Genomic DNA, 25,834 nt, shown 5'->3' on the forward strand with positions numbered 1-25,834 from the left:
AAGTTTGGTGACATTGTAGGAGATACAGGGATAGATATTACAAAAAGTTTTCTGATGAGGAGGTGGAACAACTCAATCCAGTCCTGCATCAGTAGGTCCCACCTGAGAACTGTGTTGAATATTTTCCCTGATCCTTGAACAACTCTTATTTGACTGGCATCCTGTTCTAAAGCCAACATATTCCAAAGGTATTAACCAGCACTGTTTTTCATAGTCCTGGGCAGTGGAGCCCAAGAGCAAATGATTGCAGGGAGTATCCCTTCAGCCTAGACAGGAGAGTTCTGGTATCAGATGATGACAGGGATATGTTGGTGGAAAAGAAGAGTGGAAAACTTCTGCTGCTTGCTGTGACATACTATTTGACATTATGCCCTCTTTCCGGTAGGTGTTGGGTGACTCATATGTGGAATGACCTGTCAGAGACACAGCAGCAGGTTATTAACCTGCTGTTTTTACAACGTCTATCCTCACAGAAATGTCCTCTTTGAGGCTCCTGTCGCTGGCCTATTACAGAGTCTTAGATGTAAAGAACATAAGTGCTCCAAGCCTTTCATTCTTCTGAAGCTATGCAGACAGTGGGCGAAATGCTGTGGAATTACATTAGTTAATTTAGATCTGTTTTGTGGTTTTCCCCTTTGCCTGCAGAGTAAGAAGTATTATCTGTTTAAGGACTCGGCTTCTGGATGCCACTCCTGACTTGTCTCATAATTTGACATTAGGTAAAACACTCAAAAATAGTCTGGCTCCCCAAATAATCTGCAGAGAAGTGTATCATCTCCAGGTGTGCAAAATGAGATTATACTTGTAGGGCAGGTGAGTGAAGAATTCTTTGAGACTCCACAGCAAGCCAGCAGTTGACGAAGGAGGAGAACTTATGCCTCTGGTCCATACAAACCCGCCTATCTATTATAAAAGAGCCCTAGTCCTTCTGTTTGCTAAAGGATTTGAGGTCTCCTGCCATTTTTACAAGGTACCATTTACTCCTTCCATCTCATGTGCTTTATTTGAGATGTGTCTACAGCCTTCACTCCCACATCTCCAAATTACCTAAGTCAAGCTATTGGGGTGGGGGGTCAATGGAGCAGGGTGGGAGGATTTAACTGTACTGTCTACTTCAGGAAAAAAAGTGTTTTAGGGCTTAAGATACCATACAAGCATGTCTGAATTTCTTGCTGATGGCTTTCCTGTGAGTTGCTTTATGTAAAGTGGGGGAGTATTAAAAGAGGAGTCAGCATTTCACCAAAGATGCAGTTAAAACACAAAGTTTATTCTTTAACTCTCTAGTTTTTATGTCCTGATTGGCATTATAAAGTCTCTCTTTGATGAAGATTTGTAAGGCTTTGTTGCTATGAATGAGAATATGCATTTGGAAATTCTGTTGAGTGGCTGTGAGATGTGCATCCCTAGAGACTGTTTTAATTTCCATATTCATTATACTGTTCTGTCGTGCCTGAGAGAGACCCAAACCCTTGAATAACACAGCTGTGAAAGCTGGGAGAGGAGACATCAGGATCAAGACACACTTTCACCATCAGTTTAACCCAGTCTTAAGTCTGCATGGCCATTAGGTCAGTCCTGTTCCCTGCTATTCTTCCCCTCTCCATCTTTCCACCTCGGCCACCCATTGCTACTTTCTCTGTGTCCACAGCAGCACTTATGCAGCATGTGATGAACCGGATCAGGGAGCTGTTCTGGCTGAAATCTAGTGAAAAAAAAATTACTTTAGGATGGATCAGGTTCTTATAAACTGTAGTGTTGACACAAGGGAAGAAATAAAACATGGCTTGGGGCAGACAAACTGCCCAATATCCCTTTTTAACTTATTAAGCCATCACTGGAGACATGTCCACACATATAGTTTGTCTGGCTGGAAATAATATTTTTGAGGGCCATTTTGCACCATCCCTTAGAATTCTGTATTTGATATCTCCACCCATGAAATTCAATGGGATGATCTTAAAAGGTAGAAAAGTCTTTGCTTTCTTTACAGTTTTGCTCGCAAGGATAGCAATGCCCATTGCCTGTTATTTAATATTTAGGGTGACGAGTACACAAGCTGGTTGACTGTGGTTCATCCTGTTGTCCTTTGAAGTCAATGGATATCTTTTATTGACTTAGCTGGGCAACAGATGAGGCCCTGGATGAAAGAGCCACTGTTTTTCTAAAGACTACTTGTCTCTGTAGGTTGCAAAAATAAATAATCCCAGACACTTTCAAAGATGGCTGGGGTAGGGCTGCACATAGCTTGTTTGTGAAGTTTTATTTAAAAGAAAAATAAATTTCTCACAGTCAAAGGGCTGCTGGCTGACCTGACCTTTTCAGGCTGAAAATGGTCACTGAAAGGATAAATAAGATAATGATAATAAAAACTCTCCTAGTCATTACTGGACTGCTGCTGAAAGGGATTTGGCAAAGGCTGAAGAAATGTCAGAGTGAAAAAGTGCACCGCCCCTGCTGAAAGATGACTGTGTCTGACCCCATCCAGTGCCCAGTGAGGCTGGTGATATCTCCACTGATTTCAGCCAGAGTGAGGGTGGCTTAAGGCCAAGAGAAGACACTGCTCAGAGCACAGGCCTGAAGTTTCATGCAAGTGATGTTGTGTTACATGGGAATGCAACTGTCCTTAACAAACCATACAGTAAATGTATAGTATAGTAAATGCAGTTTCTTGGAAGGACGCAACCAGCCTTTGGTGCCAGCCAGGCTCTCTGAATCTGTTTATATATGGAAATGGTACCTTTTGAGCGGTGCTTTTCAACAAATAAACCCTTCACCCTCATGTATTTCTCCTAGCTCTTTTGCTCAGCTTCCTCGATGATCATAACTGCTTCATTAGCTGCCTGATGAATGGTCTGTGCACATTAGCATCATTTTATCTAGTCAGTAACTATGAGCTGTGTAACATCCATCACTGGGGGTTTTCTAAGAGGCTAGGCAAACTTCTGTCAGGAATGGGTGGGCTAGAAGATGGAATTTTGAAGTACCCTTCTAGCCCTGCTATCTCTTACTTTAAGAAGTACTTACTTCTACTTACACAGAAATAACACATTATTTCTATGACAAGCATCTCTGTGAGGCTCAGTTAAGAGGTGGGTACCTCTTGGACTAGGAGCTGTTCAGAGGCTGCACCAATGCTCAAAATTGAAATGGCAGCCCAGCGTGTCACAGCTGGGTGAAGACGTACAAAGGGAAGTAGTTGTCCCAGGTAACCTCAGATGCTTGTTTGAAAACATGTGTGTACAAGCTAGCCTAGCTAGCTCCTCCAGCTCTGGAGGGAGAAATGAATAGAGTTCATGTGCCCTGCTCTGAACATCTGAGATGTGCTGGAAACACCTCTTCTCTCTGCTGACCATCATCTGCTGAAGTATGTTAACCAAGGGCAAAGGAAGTCCTTTGACCTGGTTGGTAGGAGAGCTTAGTACCTTTCTCATTTCCACTGGGATGCAATATTAATCCAAACACTTTTCTATCAGCTGTTTGTTTCTAAACATTGATAAGGGTTGTCTCTGTCCTCCTTCTGCTGACAGAGTTGCTCATGGCTCTCTGAACTTACCCCATCATTCTGCAGAGATCTGTCCATTGCAGGTCACTCTGCTCACTGGCCTAGGACTAGACATTTATTTTAACACCTTTGGGTTAGAATTCTGGGAATTATGTTTAAACAAGTTATATAAAAACTTACCTAAAATGTCATTCTGATTCCTCACAAATATTGATGATATATTTTTGCTGAATTTTGGCTTTCATTCAGTAAACCTCTTCAGTTCATCTTTAATTTGCAGATGGCTTTGGCAGTGTTTCAACCTCAGCTTCTGGTGATTGAAACCTGGTGCTGGAATTAGGCTCAAGATGCAAAAAGCCTGATTTCAGAAAGTCTGAATATATGCAGCTGCCTTGTGGAGTTCTAAGTAATGCAATTAGGGCTGGGTTTCTCACTGCCAAAAAAGCCACAAATGAATCAGGAGTCCAGAAAGAGAAATGCAACAGAATACACATAAACATCTTCAGGAATTTGGGGATTTAGGAATATGGATGGAAATAATTGAAAGCCTGGCTCAAGTTTTCAGCTGAAAAGTGCTAATATAAGTCATTTCAAAGGAGATAAAAGAGGAACGTGATCACATTCAGGAGAAATGTTGAGCTGGGCGTTAAGTCTAAATGAGTGATGTGACAGAGCCCTGCTGATGGACAGGTCTGCTGCTCACTCATGGGCTGGGGATGATAGGAGCAGAGAGGGAAGACAGGGATATTTACCAAAGGGTATAATCAGAAATAATGAGTGCAGTAAAAGAAGAGGATGGGCTAGAAACCTGAAACTAATAAGAAGTGGGAACTTGCATCTCAGCTTTCGAAGCCTAAATTAGAAGTGACTGATAGGCAGCCCTTGAAAACACTGGAGTAGTCTCAAAGTGTTGAATGCGAAGTCCCTGAGTATGCTAATGCTACAGAGGCCAGACATGGGGAAACAGCCACACAGAGAAACTGCTGTGTTTTTACACCTGCTGGCTTTTGGGATATCATGTCTTGGTGTATCAGGGAAGTGAAAATATTGTCTTCTTTTCAGTGTGATTAGTGTGGGGGGATCACAAGAGTTCTCGGTTGGACTCCCTTCTTAGCGCTTCCTGTATTCATTCTTTCCTTAAAGACACTTTTATTTGTGTGGGGGTCTATTTTTTTTTTTTTTTCAATAAATACACAGCTAATCCCTGTTGCACATGTAAATATAGATAGCATGTGGGTCTGTAAAGATTATGGATGCCCCTTTCAGCAAGCAATATCTTTTAATAGCATTGTGTGCAGTTAATCAGGTTAAGCAAAAGTATCAGTGGAACTATCAGTGCAAGTTCAGGGAAGGAACAAGTGTCAGAACTCTCAAGAGATGTTTAGGAATATTGTGGCAGGTAGGGTAGAAGCTTTTTTTCTTTCTTTTTTTCTTGGCTCAGTGATGTCAGTGGTTGGAAAACAACATGAGCAGAGCAATCTGTTAAATTGCAAGAGATTCTTGCTATTATATTTTATAACAGATATGGTAAATGTTTATTGCTCCTTGGTTTCATCCATTGTTTTATGCCCATATCAAGTGTTCAGTGCATTGGGAACTGGTTGTAAGGACTTGTGCCCTCTCTGCCCTTCAGTTCTAGTTAAGTGGAAAGGGCTACAGGGCATCTCCCGTCTAGGGGAAAGGAGGGAGTGAAAAGATTGGTGCAGAAAAATAGGAAAGGCATTGAAGTGGGTGTTGCTCTTTGTCATGGAGAAAGCTTAGTTCTACAGGGGGTCATCTGGGAGAAAGCTCTCTGGTCAATGGAGAGTTTCATAAATGCCCTGAAATAGTGAGAGGAGCTGTGCCCTCGAAATGCCTGTGTCGGTCAGCTGTTGTAAAGGACCGTGAGATGACTAGCTCAGATGTAGAGGTCTGCACTGGAGGCATCTAACACTACATGCACTGGGTCTGGGGACCTGGGCAAGGAGGAGCACTTGCTGCTGCTTAGAGTCAAACCAAGGACTGTATGAGAAGAGGGGCAGTGAAGTTACAGGACACACATCAAGGGGACATGCCTTGCTGAAGTGTTGCTCAGCCAGCTCATGGTGGGCTGGGAGCTGGAGAAGGGCTGCAGGTCAGGAGGTGCAGGTGCCCCCAGGGAACCAGGAGATGTCTGCTGGAGTTTTGCACAGGACATGTGTGAGAGTGACAGGCATTGATCCCGTATCGATGCTTTTTGAACATAGGATGCTAGATAAATTCTGTTTTTCTTTCTCCCTCTGGCAGAACGGTGACCAGTGCACCATCTCTTTGGTGTCATGTGGATGCATGAGGACATCTTTTTTGTACACAGTGTCCTTCAAAGAGAACATATGTACGTCAGAGTTTCTTTATAACAGCTTTGCATGGTAGTGCAGGTGTGATTTCACTAGTTATCCAAGAACAATGAAGCAAAATTCAGCACAGGGTAAAACAAACACACTTGACTATTTTTGGTGGCATTTTTCAGGTTACTATAAACCTTTCATTTGAAATGTAATGCTGATGACCACACATTGATTCTGAGTGGCTTCTTGTAACAGCATCAATTTTTCATTTAGAAAATTGCTTTTTTTTTAAGCTTAACTCTATATGGGGTGTTGTTCATTTTCTCCCGAGAGACACTTTTCTATGGAAACCTACTCTTTGGGTCTGAAATTCAAACCAGTTTTGCCAAAGCCTAGGATTTATGAGCAATAAAATAGGAAATGTTATAGGAAATAACAGCTGAACAGGGGGAGGGACATGTTTAAAACATTGAGGCCAAGCCCAGAAAAATAATAAAACAGAGTCAGAATTACAGTTAAAATTAAAGCAGGCCCATGGCCAAATTTAAAGATACTATATGTCTGGTTGATAGTGGGGAAAAAACATTGAAAGCAAAAACACAGTAATAGCTGGCAATGGATAACATCTGGCAATGAATTTGCTGTGAAGTTCATTTCAGAGAACTGGTGGGTGAAGAAATTTCTCTGTCAGGAAGGAGAATAAATCCCAACATAATGCAACGGCATTTTTCAGTGAGAGGCAAAGGTGTTGTAAGTGTCCCACGGTGCTGAAGAGGCTCCTCTGTCAGCCTTCTATATTTGGAAGTTCAAATTGCTGAGGCAGATTAGAAGTGCTGAGCCTAGTAAGCCAGTGTTAATGGGTGATTTCCAGTGCCTGCATACATCACGTGTGCTCTGAAGGTGTCGATGCTGTGGTCAAGGCATGCTTCTAGCTCATAGGGATGGACCTGAGCTACACCAGGTGCTGAGGGTAGTGTTACCATGGCTGCTAAACCAGCCTGATATGCTGGATCATTTAGCTGAACCAGAGCTCCATGCAGCTACATTCACCCACTGTAAGCAGCCAAACTGGTTAATTTAAAGCTGGCCAGTGGTGCAGCCAAAGTTGAGAGCTGCTGTCATGCAGCTGTGATGCAGCATGGATGTATTCTGATTATAAAGGATACGGCTGGGCCCTCAGTGATTGTTTCTAGGTAAAACTATAGTATAAGGGAGAAGAACTATAGAATAGAATAGAATAGAATAGAATAGAATAGAATAGAATAGAATAGCATATACTATAGTGTATAGCATAGCATATAGCATAGCGTATAGCATAGCATAGCATAGTATAGCATAGTATAGTAAATCCAAGGCACAGCTGGAGCTGAACTTGGCTAGGGATGTGAGAAATCACAAGAAGGGTTTCTTCAGGTATATAGGGCAACAAAGGAAGATGAAGGAAACTGTACCCCCGCAATGAATGAAGTGGGAGACCTGAGTACAGCTGACATGGAGAAGGCTGAGGTATTCAACAACTTTTTTTGCCTCAGTTTCACCGGCAAGTGCACTAGCCATGCTGCCCAATTCACAGAGTCCAAAGGCAGGGACTGGGAGAATGAATAACCTCCCGCTGTAGGAGAAGATCAGGTTTGAGACCATCAAAAGAACCTGAATGTGCACAAGTCCATGGGACCTGATGAGATTCATCTGCGAGCCCTGAGAGAACTGGCAGATGAAGTTGCTAAGCCACTATCCATCATATTTGTAAAGATCTGGCAGACTGGTGAAGTTCCCACTGACTGGAAAAGCAGAAACATAACACCCATTTTTAAAAAGGGAAAAAAAGACCTGGTGAACTACAGGCCAGTCAGTCTCATGCCTGGCAAGATCATGGAGCAGATCATCCTGGAAACTATGCTAAGGCACATGGAAAACAGGTGATTGGTGACAGCAAATGATGACATGGCTTCACTAAGGACAAATTGTGCCTGCCAAATTTGGTGACCTACTACAATCATGGATAAGGGAAGAGCAACTGACGTCATCTACCTGGACTTGTGCAAAGCTTTAGGCACTGTTCCACATAACATCATTGTCTCTAAAATAGAGAGACATGGATTTGATGGATGGACCACTCAGTGGATAAGGAATTGGATGGATGGTCACACTCAAAGAGTTGAGGTCAGTGGCTCGATGTCCAAGTGGAGACCAGTGACGAGTGGCGTTTCTCAGGGGTTTGTCCTGGGATCAGTATTATTTAACATCTCTGTTAAGGATGTGGACAGTGGGATTGAGTGCACCCTCAGCAAGTTTTCCGATGGCACCAAGCTGTGTGGTGTGGTTGACATGCTAGAGGGAAGGGATGCCATCTGGAGGGACCTGGACAGGCTTGAGAAGTGGGCCTGTGTGAAACTTGTAAAATTCAACAAGGCCAGGTGCAAGATCCTACACCTGGGTAAGGGCAATCCCAAATAAGGATAGAGGCTGAGCTGTGAGTGGATTGAGAGCAGTCCTGCAGAGAAGGACTTGAGGGTACTGGTGCATGAAAAACTGACTATGAGCCAGCAATGTGCGTTTGCAGCCCACAAAGCCAACCATGTCCTGGGCTGCATCAAGAGAAGTGTGGCCAGCAGGTTGAGGGAGGTGATTCTCCCCCTCTACTCTGCTCTGGTAAGACTCCACCTGCAGTGCTGTGTCCAGCTCTGGGCTCCCCAGCATAAGAAGGATGCACGAAGATGATCAGGGGGCTGGAGCACCTCCTCTGTGAGGACAGGCTGAGAGAGTTGGAGTTGTTTCACCTAGAGAAGAGAAGGCTCTGGGGAGACCTTGTAGTGGCCTTCCAGTACTTAAAGGGGGCTACAGGACAGATGGAGAGGGACTCTATCAGGGAGTGTAGTGATAGGAAAAGGGCAAGGGTTTTAAACTGAGAGAGGGTAGATTTGGATTATATATTACAAAGAAGTTCTTCACTGTGAGGGTGGTGAGACACTGGGACAGGTTGTCCAGAGAAGCTGTGGCTGCCCCCTCCCTGGCAGTGGTCAAGGCCAGGTTGGACGGGGCTTTGAGCAACCCGGTCTAGTGAAAGGTGTCCCTGCCCATGGCAGGGGGATTGGAACTAGATGATCTTTAAGGTCTCTTCCAAGCTAAACCATTCTGTGATTCTATGCATCTTTGATTCTCAGATGGTAGCATTGGTAGCTGGCAGAGATTTTTGGAGCTCTTTGTGTGTGACCAAGGGCAGAAATTAATTTGAAAATTCTTCATTGCAGTCAATTATCAGAGGAACAACCAGGTCCATGGAGTGGTTTTCAGTCATAAAGTTGAGTTGAAGGTCAGATAGAAAACGAAAAAAAATCCCAGTCTTCCATAAGGGAACTGAGCACACAGGAGGAAAAATTATTGGAAAGAGACCATGTAAGAACTGTAGTTCTACTGTACACCCTTCCTTGTGATTCTTGGGACTCCTCTGTGGACACAGCTAGCTGCACATGAGGATGGGGTAGTCAGAGGGAAGGACATCTGTTAGATCTGTCTCTCTAGAAACCTCATCTGACTGGTTAAAGCTGGAGAGATTTCCATGGAGAGGTGGAAGAGGAGACATGGAAACCTGACTGTTTTGCCTTATCTTGGAAGGAGAGCAGAAATCCTTTTTCCTTTGTATTTTAGTTACTGTCCTGAGTTCTGAATCTCTGATGATACTTGACAGTCAGACAACCATTAGAAGGGATGTTTCTGCACTGCATGGTGTGTCCTTGCAGCTGCATCACTTCTGAGACCCCCTCTGGCTGCCGAAGGATTGTGTGCTGGCTAAACATCCCTGAAGTGTATTTTGAGAGGATGGTTGTGAGAGCAACCTGGATTGTTGACACCAAACTGCTCTCTTTTTGACCTGATACAAAATAGAAAAGAAATCTGAACATGAGTCAGATTCAAAGCATTTAAATGTCGTTCTCTTTGTTTCACTCCAGTTGTGCATATTTAATTTTACAGATAATTTTTTTCTTATGTGATATGAACTATGAGATGGATCTATTATGGATATGTTATTTATGTATTCTGGTTGCCTTATAGGCAGATTTCATACCAAGATGATTAAGGACTGTTTTTTTCTGTTCCTTCAAGATTGTATAATGAGATGAAGGGGAGAAAATGCATATTTTAATTGAGTATATTTGTAGAGTTGAGAGTATGGTATATCATATTTCATGTTTGGCTCTGGGTTTGATAGTATCTTCTTATGCCTTGATTTATTTTTGAGACAAACAGTTTTGCTTTCTGCTATGCTGTTAGGTTTCTAAACCATAAGTTGAGCCACAAAGACATTTATTGAACTATGAAAATATTAATTCCAGAGAAATCTGAATATTATTTTCACTTGGATGCAAAATAGCAAAGGCTTTAATGATGTTTAAGTAGAACTTTATTAACATTTGAATATCTCTGGAGAGCTATGGTAACAGTAGAAGAAGGATTAAACTCAGTATTGTTTGTTTTTCTATAAGTAAATGAGGAGAATTGCAAGTTTTCTCCTTGTGAGTCAGCTGAATATTTGCAGAGATTAACTAATCTATACCAGAGACAGCATGGACCAGCCCTTATCCACCTGATTCCCCTTCTTCTGCTCCATCATGTGGGATGTCAGTACTTCAAGGGAACAGAGAAGGAGCCAGAAAAGATTGGCCCCAAAATAATCCTTGTGTGCACAGAGTACCTCCTCATAGGGTAGTATATCTTAGGGACCGATCTCTGCAGTCACGGTGACACAGATCTTTAGGAAGGCAGTATTATGCTGCTTCATGGGTGGGTTTCATCATAGTGAGAGTGAGCTATGCCAGCTAAGGAGCTCTTCGGCTTGTGCCTTGGGCTGCAGACATGACCACTGCCTTCCCCCTACTTGGTTCATGGACAGTCCTACCAGGAGAAGCCAGATAAATTTCAAGGAACCAACCAAACTTTATGGATCCACCACACCAGTCTGCCCTAAAGCTGCGTAAACCTCAAGCCTGTAACTAAAACTCTGATCCTGTTTTCCTTGGTCCCACAATTTTGTGTTTTATTTTTATGGGCCATGCAGGGCTACAAAGACAAAACTAAAATTGTAACTAGATGTGAGTCTAGATTGTATGTGGGATCTGATTCAATATTATTAATAAGATAAATAGCTAATATTATTTTCTAGCTAGTGTTAGGAAGTTTCTTACTGCTTTTTGCTTAGACTGCTCAGGGCATATCTCAGTCACAGAGATGGGGCTGATCTCCCCTCACACCATCATTCTGCCTTGAGGCACTCCTCAGAGCTGACCCTGGATGGCATTTTCAGAGGTATCCCAATATGGGGTTTATCTCCCCTAATGTGCCTGGTTTTCCCCTGAAATTGATGAAGAGGGTGATTTATCCCATCCATCTTAGACATCCAACCTAACATGGGATGACTTGTGCTGTAGGTATGGCTTGCTCTGTTGACCAAAGAGGAAGCCTGGTTGGCTGCTGTAGATCAGATACATGATGGTCAGAAGTTTGGGATCAATGGCGCTCTAAGAGACTGGGAAAAAAATTCTAGTGGCATCTGTGTCCCATCTCTCAAGTGATTTTGCAAATCCCACCCTCTGCGTTAGCATTCGTGCTGCACAGCATCTGATGTGCTTTGTGCTTGCTCTGTGATGATACACAGTGATCATCAAAGCAGTGAGAGTGCTGCACAGTATGTTCCATGCCAGCTACTTCCTTTCTGGTTTAATTACAACTGAGTTTGCTAATCCCAGTCTTGATTAATGAGCTTAATATGCAAATGTTATGATGAAACTGAAACTCTTTGTAATTGCTTGCAGACAGATTACCACTTCGAGTACACAGAGTGTGACAGCAGTGGCTCCAGATGGAGGGTGGCTGTCCCGAATCCGTCGGTGGAGTGTTCTGGACTACCTGACCCGGTGAAAGGGAAGGAATGCAGTATGTTGGCACTTTTCATTTTACAGACCATTACTAGCTGTTTGTGCTATTTACCCTTGTATGGCTTCTTAGCTCTGTCACTGATGTCCTGAGTGTCTCTGAGTTAGTCCTTCCCCTCCAATCCTTTTTCTTGTCTCTTGGAGCTGTGGAGCAGGGATTGTCTTTGCAGCATAGTTGTATAGCTCAGTATCTGCTACAGGTACCCTTGTACGCTAAATCACAGACAAGGCACGTCTATTACAACACCCCTTGAAGAGATGTGGTGGCTTGTCTTGAGCTGCCATACTCTTAAGTTCTGCAGCTCTCTAATTCATTTGGCTCTATTGGCCAAAATGGTGACCAAGAGTAGACAGATTATATTTGCATAGTGTCCACATTCTCATTACCTGCATTATTTAGCTAATTAATAAACTGAATGCATAAGTAATGGTAAATATCTTATTTGCCTGAGTTATTTTCATGATGAAGCTTTTGCATTTTATTTATTTTTGTATTTATTTTTAGCGACTTGGAGTGGTCTCATATCACTTGGTCCTGTGGTTTTTTAAACGTTAAAACACTTATTTGCATCTGGGGACATAAGTGAACTGCTCTGCAAACATGTTTGAACTGTTCCCTCACTGTTTTGTAGCTTCCCAGGCTGAATGCTTTTTCTCGTAACACACTTCCTTGCTCTAGCAATTCTCTCCACAAAAGATCCTAGCAGTGCTGTTCTTTCTCAGTAATTTGTATCAGGGAGTATAAATTATTGTATCTGACAAACAGGATGAACAACTGCGACATCCTTTCAGATCTACTGTAGGAGAGGTGAGATTTACTCACTTCTGACTCTCCTCCTGTAAAGGTTTATTGTTCATTTCTTTACAACGTATGTGCCAGTGTGAGACACGTAAATGTTTTCTGCAGCAGTGTTGACCACTGGAAGATTGCTGACTGCTTGCAAGCATCATTTGAGAAGTTGCCTGTGTCATTCCTGGTATTTGGGTTTAGTTTCTGAGGTTTTAAATGTGGAATGTCTGTATATCCTTAGGGTGTGTTTTTCAATTACAGAAATATAGAGCTGGGAAGCAACTCAGTTGGTCCCATATTTCATACCCCAGCCCAAATAGCTATATAGCAATGACTTTGTCTTTCATGGCTGATGTTTGGCTGGACTGTTCTCAGGAACCTCCGGTGATGAAGAGCCCACAAGCTCTCCGTTTATTTGCTCATCTATTTTGTTCTTTTCATTTTCCCTCCTGTTACAGCTTTTTCTACTGGTGAGTGTCCCTCGTTATACTTAGAGCCTGTGACTTTTTGCTGTCTGCACTATAAAGGAGCACATAGTGTTATCCCTTCTGCTGCAAACCCACTTTTGTTGTACTCTGGAGTACATAGGTGTAACTCATTTTTTCTGACATACACTATTTCTTCTTAAATCTTGTGATAAATGGTTTAAGGTCCAGGAACATTACACTCTCCTTGACTTTCTGCTACAGATTTCGACAAATGGTGCACTTCCCTCTTCATCTACTCTTATTTGTGTGTCTTTCTGGTCTTAAATCAGTTCCAATGAAAATTCAGCTGTTTTATAACAAGAGATGAATCTCTGGCTTCTCCATATCTGGCCCCCTGATAGACAAGGGCAAAACTTTGCCCAGTAGATTGACTGTGATATTATACTCCAAAGTACAGGATTCTGTTAAATACACTGGAAAACTCATCTCAGTAGATGCCTCTCCTCCTCGTAGTGTTGCTGTTAAGTCCCATGGAAATTCAGCTGGTTTGAGAAGCAATTGGATATTCGACTTTTTTTACTGAACCCTTCAGAACTCATCTCTTCTTTGGGCTCTTGGGAGTGCAGTGGTGTTAATGTAGTTCTGTCTTTTTTCGTGTCTGTAGTAGATTATCTGGCTTCAGGAGATGTCTGGCTATATTCTGATGGCAAAAGTAATTTTAGGTTTCTCATTTCTTAGTCTTTCACCTTTTGCTTTAAGAACAACCAATCTTTCAGGCTGAAAACATGAATCTGTCGACAGTAGTCAATCACTGCAGGAATGTGTAGGGAACTCCCCTCCCACTTGGCTAACGTGGTGGTTTTTACTGCAACGTATCTGAACCAGCATAGAGTTTGGCTGACAGTCCATTCTTCAATGGGTGGGATATACTGGGAGAGGCAGCTTTTAAAAATTATGTGCCCTCCAGCCCCTTAGAGTTTGCACATGGGTGTCTGTTGTTGGTGATGAGTTGTATGGAAAATGCTGACAGATAGACACCTCCTCACTGACTTGTCATATTCTCTGAGCTGGTGGCTTCTGTCTCATCTGACAACACAGCGGCTGGACCAAGGATGTCTTATACTAAAAGCATAAATTTATTTCTGTGGCCTGAGGAAAATGAAAGGTTCTGTATTTGGGGCTGCTACAACTCACATTCTTGATGGATTCTGTACAGAGTGAGATTTGTGGGCCAGGGGTTGCATATGCATACACCTCTCACCAAGTAATAAATGGCTCTTTGAGATGCCTTCCTTTTCTCATAGGCCTAGGGTTATTTTATCCTGAGGCCTATCAAGAAATACCATAACTATGCCATTATCCTTTGAGATGAATCTTTCTAGACATTCTACAAATTTATTCAGAATCTCCTACATCTTGTAGATCCTACCCTATGCCAGAGCATACTTACACTGGGACTCATTATGACATTTGGTAGAGTCTTGGGCTCCCTTAGATATCTCTTTCAGTCCTTCAGCCTGCAGAACCAGGGACCACAGCACAATTACCCCAGGTAAGATGATTTCCAGTTTTGGAGATGTTATCTTCAGAAGTTTTGATTGGTATCTACTAGTCATAAGATGTAGCTTAGCCAACTATGTTCTGCTGTTAAAAAAGGGTTGCAGTTGTATAGCAGCATGAGCTCTTAGGGCTTTTTTTGTCTGGTTGGGGTTGGTAGAGCCCTCAGTGGTCCTTGGTGGCAGTTAGGACACAATGGATATGGAGGAATCTGGGTGAGAAAGTGGGCTCTTTTGGGAACACATCTGCCACCGTTGCTGACTGCACAATGTACAGTTTGCAGTTGTTTTCATCTATTCAGTAATGCCTGCCACTTGAGAATATCTGCTATCGATCTTTACTGCTCTCTGAAAACAGAAGTGACTTGCAGGCTGTCATTAATTTTGGATCCTGAGAATACTGCGCCAACCTCTCCCGCTTCCAAATGCTCAACAGTCATTCTCTTTAAATTGTGCCTGAACTAGGAATTTGAAAGATAGTATAACAATATGTTAAATGTCTCCAATCATCTCTGTAAATATGTCTAGACTGTGGTCTCCAGTGGAGTGGAAAGACACTTGAGATTGCTAAAAATGTATTAGCTCAGGTGCTTTACATATCTGGAGCAATCTAACTGTGGCACCAGAGCTCAGTCGGTGTCTTGAGATGTGCTCATTTTCAGGATGTTGTGTTTTACTGCTTTTTCATTCGAATGAACCCATTTAAAATTAGGTTGGGTATCTCTGTGCTCTGCTGCATTTTGAAGTGCATGCCGACCTGCAAAGCACAGCTGACTGTGACCTACTGAGAGTAACTGTCAGCATTCCCTGAAATGGCTGTAGTCCCAAAAACGTGTCAGGATTCAGCCTTTTTTTTTGAGTCTTCAAAAACTTAATCCGCAAAGTTTACCTGCAGAGAAGACGGGGTCCTCTTGAGAAATAGTCATGGGGTTCAGTAGAAAGGACTGTCATATTTTGACTGCTTTATGACCTGGTTATTAGAAAAAGGGGTTTTTTTGCCTTTATCTTGCCATGAACACAGAGCAGCAGGATGACCCACCTTCCCCTCCTTCTACCCTCCCCTCCACATCTCTCTCTCCCATCCAGGTGGGAGGTGGGAAGAAAGAAGGAACCTCACATGACACATGTTTGTGATGCTGTAGGAGGCCCTGCTATGCAGTGACCCCAGATACAGGAGGGAAGGTGCAGGAGCAGCTCTGTGGCACAGTAGCTCTCTTGCAATGCACTGGGATAACATGCCCCTTTCTATACTTCACTCCCCTCTTTTTTGCTGATCCCCTTGCCCTGTGGGGCTATGGCCATCGCCACTTTCAGACCCCACATCAGGGTGTCAGCCTGCATTTTGTCATTCAATGTAGTGTAGTACGTCAATGCCCCATGGGGCTGGGCTGCCTCTGGACAGGCCGTGGTACAGCCACACCAGACTGCTCGGCCACCTCTCTCAGGCTGGTGTTTGTTCAGAGATGAGTCATATTTTTGATGCCACCACATTACTGTTTCAAGGGATCCTGCAAAGAGATGCCTTAGAAGTGTAGCAAAGATCTTGGCTGGGAAAAAGACAATATTTATTGTACTCAAAGCTACTCTGTGTGGCTCTCCTCTGCTTCCCATTTAAAATGTCCCCTCCAGGCATCTTCCCCTTACCGTTTTGGATGTAGGGTACATACATGGAGGCAAAGAGCATTGCACTGGCGGGGGGTGGCAGACAGGGATCCTCCCTCAGTGAAATCCAGACCTCTGAATCACTCCATTACTTCTTGACAGTCAGGAATGAGCTTAACTAATTTGGTATCGTTCATTTTTAATTACCACAGATCTCACTCTGATCTCCTCATGAGTCTGATAGCAGGGAGAATTTAGCTGATAAGGATCACAGCCGTCAGGGCAGTTGCTTGGCTTCTCAAATGGAAAATATTTATGGCAGTCAATGGGAGCAGTTTGCTTTCAGGGCTAAGTCCTTGCCTGCACCCTGTTATGGCTGGTACCTCTGAAAACCCTTTGCTTTGGTGTGGGGGCTGTATGCCGTGTCTAATGGGGACCTTTTGGGGCCTGGCAACAGGAGCAGGACTTGGCATTGTGCTCCCGCTGACATTACGCTGCAGTCATTTCAGTGGCCACAGTCAGGCTTTTCTACCAGCCTGATCATATGCTGCATGTTTTACACTCAAATTAAAAGTCTGAATTTGGAGCCTTCCTTCCTTCCATGTCTCCTTTCTCTTCTTTGTCTCCCTTCACTCAAGTACAACCCAAATATCTGGTTCAGAGTGTGCCGTTGCTCTGCTCAGGTGCACTGATATGCTTCTCTCAGCAGTTTGTCACCAAAAAGGGCTTAAAGTGTTCACATTTTGACCTCAAATTCTTTTCTAATATTATCTCTTATTCCACAGAATATGAGTTATTTTTTGCCATCCTAAATAAGAATAGGTTGCACCTTATCTCATAAATATCTGTTAGTTTTAGTGGTGCTATGCGCATAATAAAGAAACTATAATGGGAATAATAGAGCAGTTTAAAAAAGTTTTGTATTTGCCATGTTCAAGGGGAAGAAGTGCTGGTAGAGTCATTGTTATAATCAGCATCCTGAAACGAAGAAATTAACTCAACAGTCAGAATCCAGTATAACTGTTAAGCAGGTATTCTTTATTAGCAGCGCTGGGGTCGCCCTGGGGATTCTCCACCATAAGGGCTCCCAAGAACTAGCAAGGGACATCAGTTTACATACACACAAATCATACATATTAATTAGATTTCCTGGAAAGGGGTGTCTTATGATAATGAGTTCCTGGAATTCATTTACATAGTCCAAGCATGCGTAGTAAAAATAGAGTGAGGGTCTTTGGTGGTTGAGGGAAGAAGTACATGATCTTCTTCATGGTGTCGGCTCTTTCCAGAGCATGGCTGTGAGGTAGAGTCCAGGTGTCGTCTTCTCTCCTTCGGCGAGATCATCCTCCCTAGACTGTATCTCTGTGTTCAAGTTCCCCCTTATCTTAGTTTACCCAAGTGCACACTGAAGGCTGCTATCAGTGAGTTATATAGGAAGCGTTTTACTTTTGTGTAGAGAGGCAAAGAGGCATGGGGAAAACAGCTGAGGAGTCCTTGGGAAACAAACACAAGCAAAACTTCCATGCATCACAGTTTAGTCTTGATCAGAAATTCATTGGTTTGAGCCCTTTCAATCCAAATGCCAGTTATAATCAGCAAGATTTCTTAAGAAAGGAGATGCAAAAATTATTGATAACATGGAAGAACTTGATCGTCTATGGTGCTGTGGAGTTATTAACGGCTCTGCTTAGCAAACTCCACCTTTACCTGGTGCCACTAAGGTGGGAGGAACTTCTTTGAAATCAGAAATGTGCTTCAATTTTGAGGTGAGGTGTGTGAGCGTGTGCCAGATTGTCAGCATGTGAAAAGGTCCACTGACTTCAGAAAATACCATGGACTTTACTGGGGCCCGAGAGCAAAATTTGTCCTGATTTATTGCTACTGAGCTGTGTTTGTTGAGTTTATTCTAACTCATGTAATCTGCTCCTAGGATACCACAGGAGGAGATATGGATCTTCCTGCTAATTGCAGTGCACTTCAGACACAATTAGGGCAAATGACCTTTTTAGGGCTTGTAGGTTTTATAATATACACTTTAAAGCAATTTAAGTGATCTGCAGGAGTTTTAACATTCTGCTTTCCTAACAGAAAACTTAAATAGAAGGGTTTGAATTTGATGTTCTCTCTGTCTCTGGTAAGATTGGATATCCCAAGCAGGTAAGAAGTAGGTCTGCTCCTAACTTCCTTGAAGTCGTTGGGCATCTGTAAATTTTATAATATGCGGTGTATGAGTATACACATCTGTGTAGATGGATAATATAATATAAATGTTATATGTCTGTCAAAATCTGTGTGCTTGTGTTACAACTTTCTGACATAAAGTTTACATCTGTTCATTGTCAACTAGATATGTATTCAGGCAAATTCCATGTAGTCTTTGTGCTGAAGAATTGGTTCTGCTGAAGTTTTAAATAACAATGATAACTTTTAGTAGTTTCTTTAATGTTTACATTATTGCAGATGTGGATGTGAACATACTTACAAATACTCCCATGAGAATGGTGCTATTTATTACACAGTCATATTTATTTATGTTATCTCAAAATAGTTTCTTATGTAATCAAAAAATTTTATTATCACCGCAGTGTCACATACGAATGCATGTAAGAACTACTTTTCATAAGGCTTAAATAAGCCCAGAGTTACAGCCTCTTGAAGCAAACATGTGAATCCTAACAAATCATCAGAGAGGTTTTTTCCTTTTTTTACTTGACATTCACTGAGGATTATTTTGTGGTCTCATTAATAGGCTTTGAAATGATTGGGATTTCTTTGTTTCAGCTGAAGAGAGGAAATATGGTGACATCAGCATAGCTCTGAGGCATGTATCCATTTCCATTTTTTCTCATGTCTTGAAAGCACTGGATCTTGTCCTCATCAACCTTATTTTTTTTATTGTCAGTGTCATTCAGACATATTTTTTTCATTGTCAGTGTCATTCAGACATTGCTTCTTTGGGTATTCACCTTGGAAGAAACAATGAGGTCAAGTTATTAATGGCTGCTGGTGTTTAACCATGTCATTGAGATGTGACATATGCACATAGATAAACTTATATAAGGTGACAGGTTCTGTTGGGTATCCTGAGATGTAGGAAAGTACTATTTTGAGACAATGTTCAAAAAATGTATTCAGAAGATCTCCCCTTTCATTACTCTATCCTTGAGATTTCTCTCTTGAATGGTATATGCTGATCTTCTCCCTCATTCTGGCTAACACCTTCCCGTCTCCCTTCTCTTTTGAACAGTTCCATGGCTCCCATGAAGTTGCCTGTCAACATATAAGAGTCACATATGAAAGGTTACTCTCTCACACCTAAGTACCAAAAAAGCGGATTCTTAGTGGGCATGAATTCCAGCAAAACTGAGAATTTCTTGATATGCTATACATTTGGCCCTTGGCCTGTCATGTCTTACCTAGCAATTAAGGATATCTGACAGAGAAAAACATATAACTTTGTCTCTGGAGCCATCTCTGACATGAACGGCAAGATGTGCAAGAGTTAGAGTTCAAAGTCATGATCTTTATAGGGGTACTTTTGTGCGTATGACCTGCAGGACTGGGCAACCCAATTTTACGTGAGTCTCTTTTGTATCCCTAGGAAAATTTTTATGTCTTTTCTGAAAGGAGAAGGAAAAGCTTTCCCACTACATCACACTGGGGAGGGGACTAGCACACAGCAGCGGAGGCTGCTCTGAGGAACACTGAAACTGAGGACTTAATGCAAGGCTGACATGTAGCAAAGATGTTTAGCCAGCAGTGGTGTGCATGGCACAGTTTGAGAGTCGCTACTAAAAGGCTGTGATTTAGCAAAGCACTCAAGCAGATATTTATTCCTATTGCTCTCAGAGCATCCCTGCTAATGCATGTTCCTAACTCAAGTCAGGTAGATGAGTCCTATTGATGACATTAAATTTCTCACCTGGACGGAGGCTTGAGGCTACATTTTATCATGGCATTTCCATCTGGATATTTTCCTAGTGTGTACTGTTACCCTGAGAGATATTGCAGTTTTACAGGTAATTTTTCCAGATGTTTTCATCTGTGTATGAGCAATACACTGTCTTTGGAGAAAATGTCCCATTGTTGGCTTTTTGAAGCAGATTCTTCTAGGTAAATAGTTATAAAAGCAGAAGAGTTTGCACTGAACTCACAGAGTTTAGTTCCTGGAGAAGAGTTACCAGGAACTGCATGCTGATGTATGTATTGAGACTTCCAAGAGAAAGGTTGGCCTTAGTGTCTTTTGATGGTTTCTTCACCATATTTGTGTAATTAAGTAAGTTGAACACAGCTTCCTCCGAGCCACTGATTTCTGTTTCAACAGGGAAAGCAGCTGGCAAGACCTTGAGATTTGTTATGGCTTGGTAGAGGGATGAGAGGCAAGCACTGTGTGTGTGTTTGTGTGTGCAGAGGACATCTTAAATGGCACTGGAAGCCATTTGTACCAACCACTTTGGTTGATGAGCAATCAAATAAGCCTGATGGAGTCAGTGGGACTTTGAGAGCTACTCACTCACCTCGAGATATGTTTCCTGCCATCTCCAGTGTTGAGTCACTAGAATGGTTGTAACCCTGGCAGACAATGTGTTTGCTAACCTCTTGGTGATGACTGCCTTCCTCCACATTATGCCACACTTTCATGTATTTATTCAGTATTCCTATTCCAAAACCACACCTTTCAGTGTCCAAATGATGAAATAAAAGTGATAATAAAACTGTGCTCTTTGCCAGGCCAGCTGGGGAAAATTATAGAATCATAGAATGGTTTAGCTTGGAAGAGACCTTAAAGATCATCTAGTTCCAATCCCCCTGCCATGGGCAGAGACACCTTCCACTAGACCAGGTTGCTCAAAGCCCCGTCCAACCTGGCCTTGAACCCTTCCAGGGAGGGGACAGCCACAGCTTCTCTGGGCAACCTGTGCCAGTGTCTCACCACCCTCACAGTAAAGGACTTCTTCCTAATCCCTAATCTAAATCTACCCTCTCTCAGTTTAAAACTGTTACCCCTCAATACAGTCCTTTATAAAAAGTCCCTCTCCATCTTTCCTGTAGCCCCCTTTAAGTACTGGAAGGCCACTACAAGGTCTCCCCAGAGCCTTCTCTTCTCTAGGTGAAACAACTCCAACTCTCTCAGCCTGTCCTCACAGAGGAGGTGCTCCAGCCCCCTGATCATCCTTGTGGCCTCCTCTGGACTCACTCCAACAGGTCCACGTCCTTCTTATGCTGGGGAGCCCAGAGCTGGACACAGCACTGCAGGTGGAGTCTTACCAGAGCAGAGTAGAGGGGGAGAATCCCCTCCCTCGACCTGCTGGCCACACTTCTCTTGATGCAGCCCAGGACACGGTTGGCTTTGTGGGCTGCAAATGCACATTGCTGGCTCATAGTCAGTTGTTCATGCACCAGTACCCTCAAGTCCTTCTCTGCAAGACTGCTCTCAATCCACTCACAGCTCAGCCTCTATCCTTATTTGGGATTGCCCTTACCCAGGTGCAGGACCTTGCACTTGGCCTTGTTGAACTTCATGAGGTTTGCACAGGCCCACTTCTCAAGCCTGTCCAGGTCCCTCTGGATGGCATCCCTTCCCTCTAGAATGTTGACCGCACCGCACAGCTTGGTGTCCTCTGCAGACTTGCTGAGGGTGCACTCAATCCCACTGTCCATGTCACCAACAAAGATGTTAAACAGTGCTGATCCCAGTACTGACCCCTGAGGAATGCCAGTTGTCACTGGTTTCCACTTGGACATTGAGCCGTTGAACAAAACTCTGAGCGTGTCCATTCCACCAATTCCTTATCCACTGAGGGGTCCATTCTTCGAATCCATGTCTCTCCATTTTAAAGACAAGGATGTCATGTGGGAAAAAAATGGTACTGTTCCTGTCAAAGAGATGAACTTGAAAAAGCATTGCTCTGTTTTATAATTTCTTGGGTAAAAGGAAAAATTATTTACTCTTAAAAGGAAGGGTCTCTTCCACAGAAGGTGCTCTTCCTGAAGTTACATCAGCTTTCAGTGTGATCCCATTTCAAGCCTAAACAGCCTTGACAGACTTTTTTTCTTAAATTAGGATTCAGTCTGGTTCCTGGTAACACATTGAGATATAATGACTGAAGAAAACGAACATCAATTATTCATGGTCTATTGGAGAAGCCTCATATAAATTATTCATGGAAGACATTCTGAAGCTGGCTGAGATTATAGGAAACATTAATAATGAAGCAATGATTTCCTCTTGTCCTTTGGCTTGGTTTTTTTCTCCTCATCCTGTATTTTTGTTGGTCCTTGGTTCCATGTTGTGTGGACCCTGATGTCCCAGGGTATCACTGAACAGATGCCTCTATGTAATTGTCCTTGCCCACATCTTCCCCTCCAGGTCTGTGGCATGTGTCTGCTGAAACCAGCAGCTGTTCAGAGGGACAACTGCGTGATGCTGCCAAACTTATATTTCCTTTCGAGCTACAGTTTTCACCTCTGTCTATGGGAAGCTGAGATAATTCAGCCCAGACTCTGCCTGCAGGAGATAGTAAGATCTCACTCGAATCACAGGCAGTGGAGCTTTGGATGAATAAAATAGGAATGGAGGGGGAAGAGATGGAAAGCCAGTGTTTGAGGTTATTTTTCCTGTGTATTTTCACTGGTTTGGGTAGAATTACTCCATTGCATGTCGTTATAATCTGTCAAAATCCAGTCCTGTGTCTTTTTTAAATTGTAATGTATTGAGAGTCAGGGGGACACAGAAGGATACACATGAACGTGCACATGCTTAATGGCAACAGAATAAAGAGAAGAGCTGAAATAGTTTTAGGTATCTTAAGTAAGAAAAGTCTGGAGGAAAATGTCTGCTGAGAAGAGTGATAGAGGTAGAAGTAGTGGGTCCAAGTGGTGTGGGATGAGAAGCTAGACAAGGGAGGGTGTAAAACTGAGTGGCCAGGGCTGCATAAAGGAGGAAAGCAATATATTATAGGTTTGGTGTTGGAGGATGCAGGGCATTGAGGCAGCTTTGATTAATCTTCTAGTGCAATCACAAATATTCTGATCCCTCTCACAGTGTGGCAATATCTGGGAGATACTCAACATGAGAAAAGACTCCAGAGGAAGGTTTCAGACCTGAGAAGAAGTTGGGTGGTCATATACATGTGAGGATCTACTCTGTTAGTCCAGGTGTGTTCATGATAAGCCTGTCCTGATCTCCAGCATGAGAAAGTTAAGCAACATGGGATTGTTAGGGTCAGTTACTAGAAGAGAAACGTGCCAACTAACATTGATCCTAGTCCACCAAAATCACTGGGAGGGCCACAGCTGTACTAAAAGGCAGAACGTGACCCTGGTGCCTTGCAGTCAAAGGGCAAATGAGGTAAGCTTGTTTATGGTCTGTTTTGCCCTCTGGGGAGCCATTTTGATGTCTGCAAAGTGATTGTAAAGTGCTATCAGATCTGCAAAGTAATCTATTGCAAGCACCCCTTGGAAGTGGTTACACAGTGTCGGAACTCCTGCTTCAGGATGCCCCACTTCTGTGGTGTGTCCCAGGAGGGAGGTAAGGTACCATCACTCTTGACTCACAGAGTTTAAGAGGAGGGGGATTAATTAGATTTGCTAGTTTGATCTCACAGGCCATTAAAGTGCATCCAGTTAGGCTGATGCTGAGGCTGATAATTTGTATTTGGCGTGAGCTTTTCTTCCATATGGTGTCCGGATATGGTATGAAGGACTTGAGAGACAAAGGGTCCATTGCATGCCGTGACAGATTGTTCCAGCAATCAGTCATTCTTCCTATTAAAAATGTCTGCATTATTTCCAGTTAGAGTTTGTCTAGGGTTCAGCTTCCAGAAGGTAGTTCTTCTTTCGCAGTTCTCTGCTTGATTACAGAGTCCAGTGGCATCTTGTGTTTTCTCCCCCTGGAGATGCTTATATATTAATGAAGTGGACTCTCAATCTTCTTTTGATAAAATAAATAGACTAAGCACTTCCTATCTCTCACTGCAAGACATTACCCCTAATTTTAAAAGCATTTAAAGTCGTTTTGTTTTGCACTGACCTCTTAAAAATGCCAAATCACAACTATATTCAGTATTAGAATGATCTTCTTGCCTGTAATACACACGTCTCATCCTACACTTCTCTACCTCCACCTCTAAATATATCCAGAGAACTCACTAGTGCCTTTTTGCGTGTCTTGACAGTGGAAGCTCTTGATGAATGGTGAGTCCACTGTGACCCTCAGGCGTGCTGCTCTCTGGGATACATTTCAGCCTTCTGCAGGCAGGGCCAGCACTCCTTGCCTTCAGTGGCTTGTCTTTACCTTTGACTCTGTTGAAGCACACTGACTTCGGGTGGGCTCAAGCTTGACAACAGTCTCTCACCCACCAATTTTAATATTGTTCCCTTTCTATTAGCCTGCAGATCATTGATAAAAATGTGGACAGCCATCAAACTCGGTCCTGGGGCAGGCAGAGCTGCCCCCTTCCTCCCTGCTCAGTGATGGTTTCCTACCGACAGCCCTGTCTAAGATCTGTTACTCAGGCAGTTCTTAATCCATTTAAGATGTGCCTTACTGGTATTGTGTGGTACTACCTTCTTCATCAGAATGACATGCAAAACTAAGTTAACTGTATTAGAAACCCTAAGTCTATTACACCCACTCAGTCACCTTTATCAAGTGACTTGTAATCCTTTTAAAAAATGAAATGAGGTCTGTTTGACAAGACTTATACAATGGTTTCGGTGGGCATTAGTACTATAGCACTTGTTAATTATTTATGAAGTGAATCCAGTTTCAGCTTTATTGCATGCATGTATGAATGTGTGTGGCTGCCTGTGGCAGTGTCTATCTAACAGTACTTTACAGCATCTTTTGTTTGTACAGGCAACCAAGACCGGTTGCCTGTACAAACCACAACATTTTTTTTCTTCTGTATTTTTTTTTAAGAAAGCTACAGCCGCAATTCACCAATAATTGTATCAGCTTCACTGGAGCTACTGAAGGCATCAGTGTATTCAGTACCACAGTATGTTGTACTGTTCCTAACTGCCTCTGAAAATGTTCTCCCGGTTTTAAAAATGCCCATGATGGGGCAAGTCATGAAAACTTCTAATGCATTTCACAGGTTTTTTAACAGAAAGAAAGAAGTTCAAATTCAGTTTTCACAATGTGCGTTGCTCTGTGTAAGTCGGTGTGTAGCACCTAAACTGATATTTGAAAGGTGTGATAGGAAAGTTTGCAGTCAGAGAGGGAGAGGGAATACTCTAAGGTCTAAACAGGATCAATAGTGTCGATTCTGGAATAGATTTTCAGAATTGCCTATGTGATTTAGCAGCCTTAGTTCAGTTTTCTGAAACAGGGTAGACATGTAAGGAGTTATTCAATAGAGTTGTTTTCTTCAAAAATTAAGTATCAAATTCTTAAACAAATGGGCTCAGAGGTCTAAGCTGCGTCTTAGTGAGTTGGAGCAACCCTGAGCAAGGCGAAGAGCCAGTGCCCTGGGACAGATCATCTGTCTGTGCCCTGTCCCCCTGCAAGTGCCTTCTGGCCCATTGCGGGGGACATCTGCTCTGCAGGGTCCCTCTGGGCATGGCCACAACCTGCCCCTCTCCATCTGGGACAGACTACTGAATTGATGCTGCTTAGATTAAAGAGGGTTTGGCCTGACTTTTGGTCTCCCCTCTTGCTGGAGGAACAAATTGTGCCACTCTAGGAGAGGAGACCATCTCCATGTTCGTCATACG

General features: G+C 42.9%; 1 protein-coding gene across 1 annotated transcript in view; it reads left to right on the top strand.

Moving 5' to 3' along the window:
• ELAPOR2 (endosome-lysosome associated apoptosis and autophagy regulator family member 2) overlaps window positions 1–25,834 on the top strand; it is a 103,481-nt gene that overhangs the window by 40,629 nt on the left and 37,018 nt on the right. Inside the window, exon 2 of the mRNA XM_074869835.1 lies at window positions 11,619–11,739. Coding sequence (XP_074725936.1) covers window positions 11,619–11,739 — 121 coding nt within the window. The remainder of the gene's footprint in view (window positions 1–11,618; window positions 11,740–25,834) is intronic.

The sequence above is a fragment of the Strix uralensis genome, chromosome 5, assembly GCF_047716275.1.
Source record: "Strix uralensis isolate ZFMK-TIS-50842 chromosome 5, bStrUra1, whole genome shotgun sequence".
NCBI lineage: Eukaryota > Metazoa > Chordata > Aves > Strigiformes > Strigidae > Strix > Strix uralensis.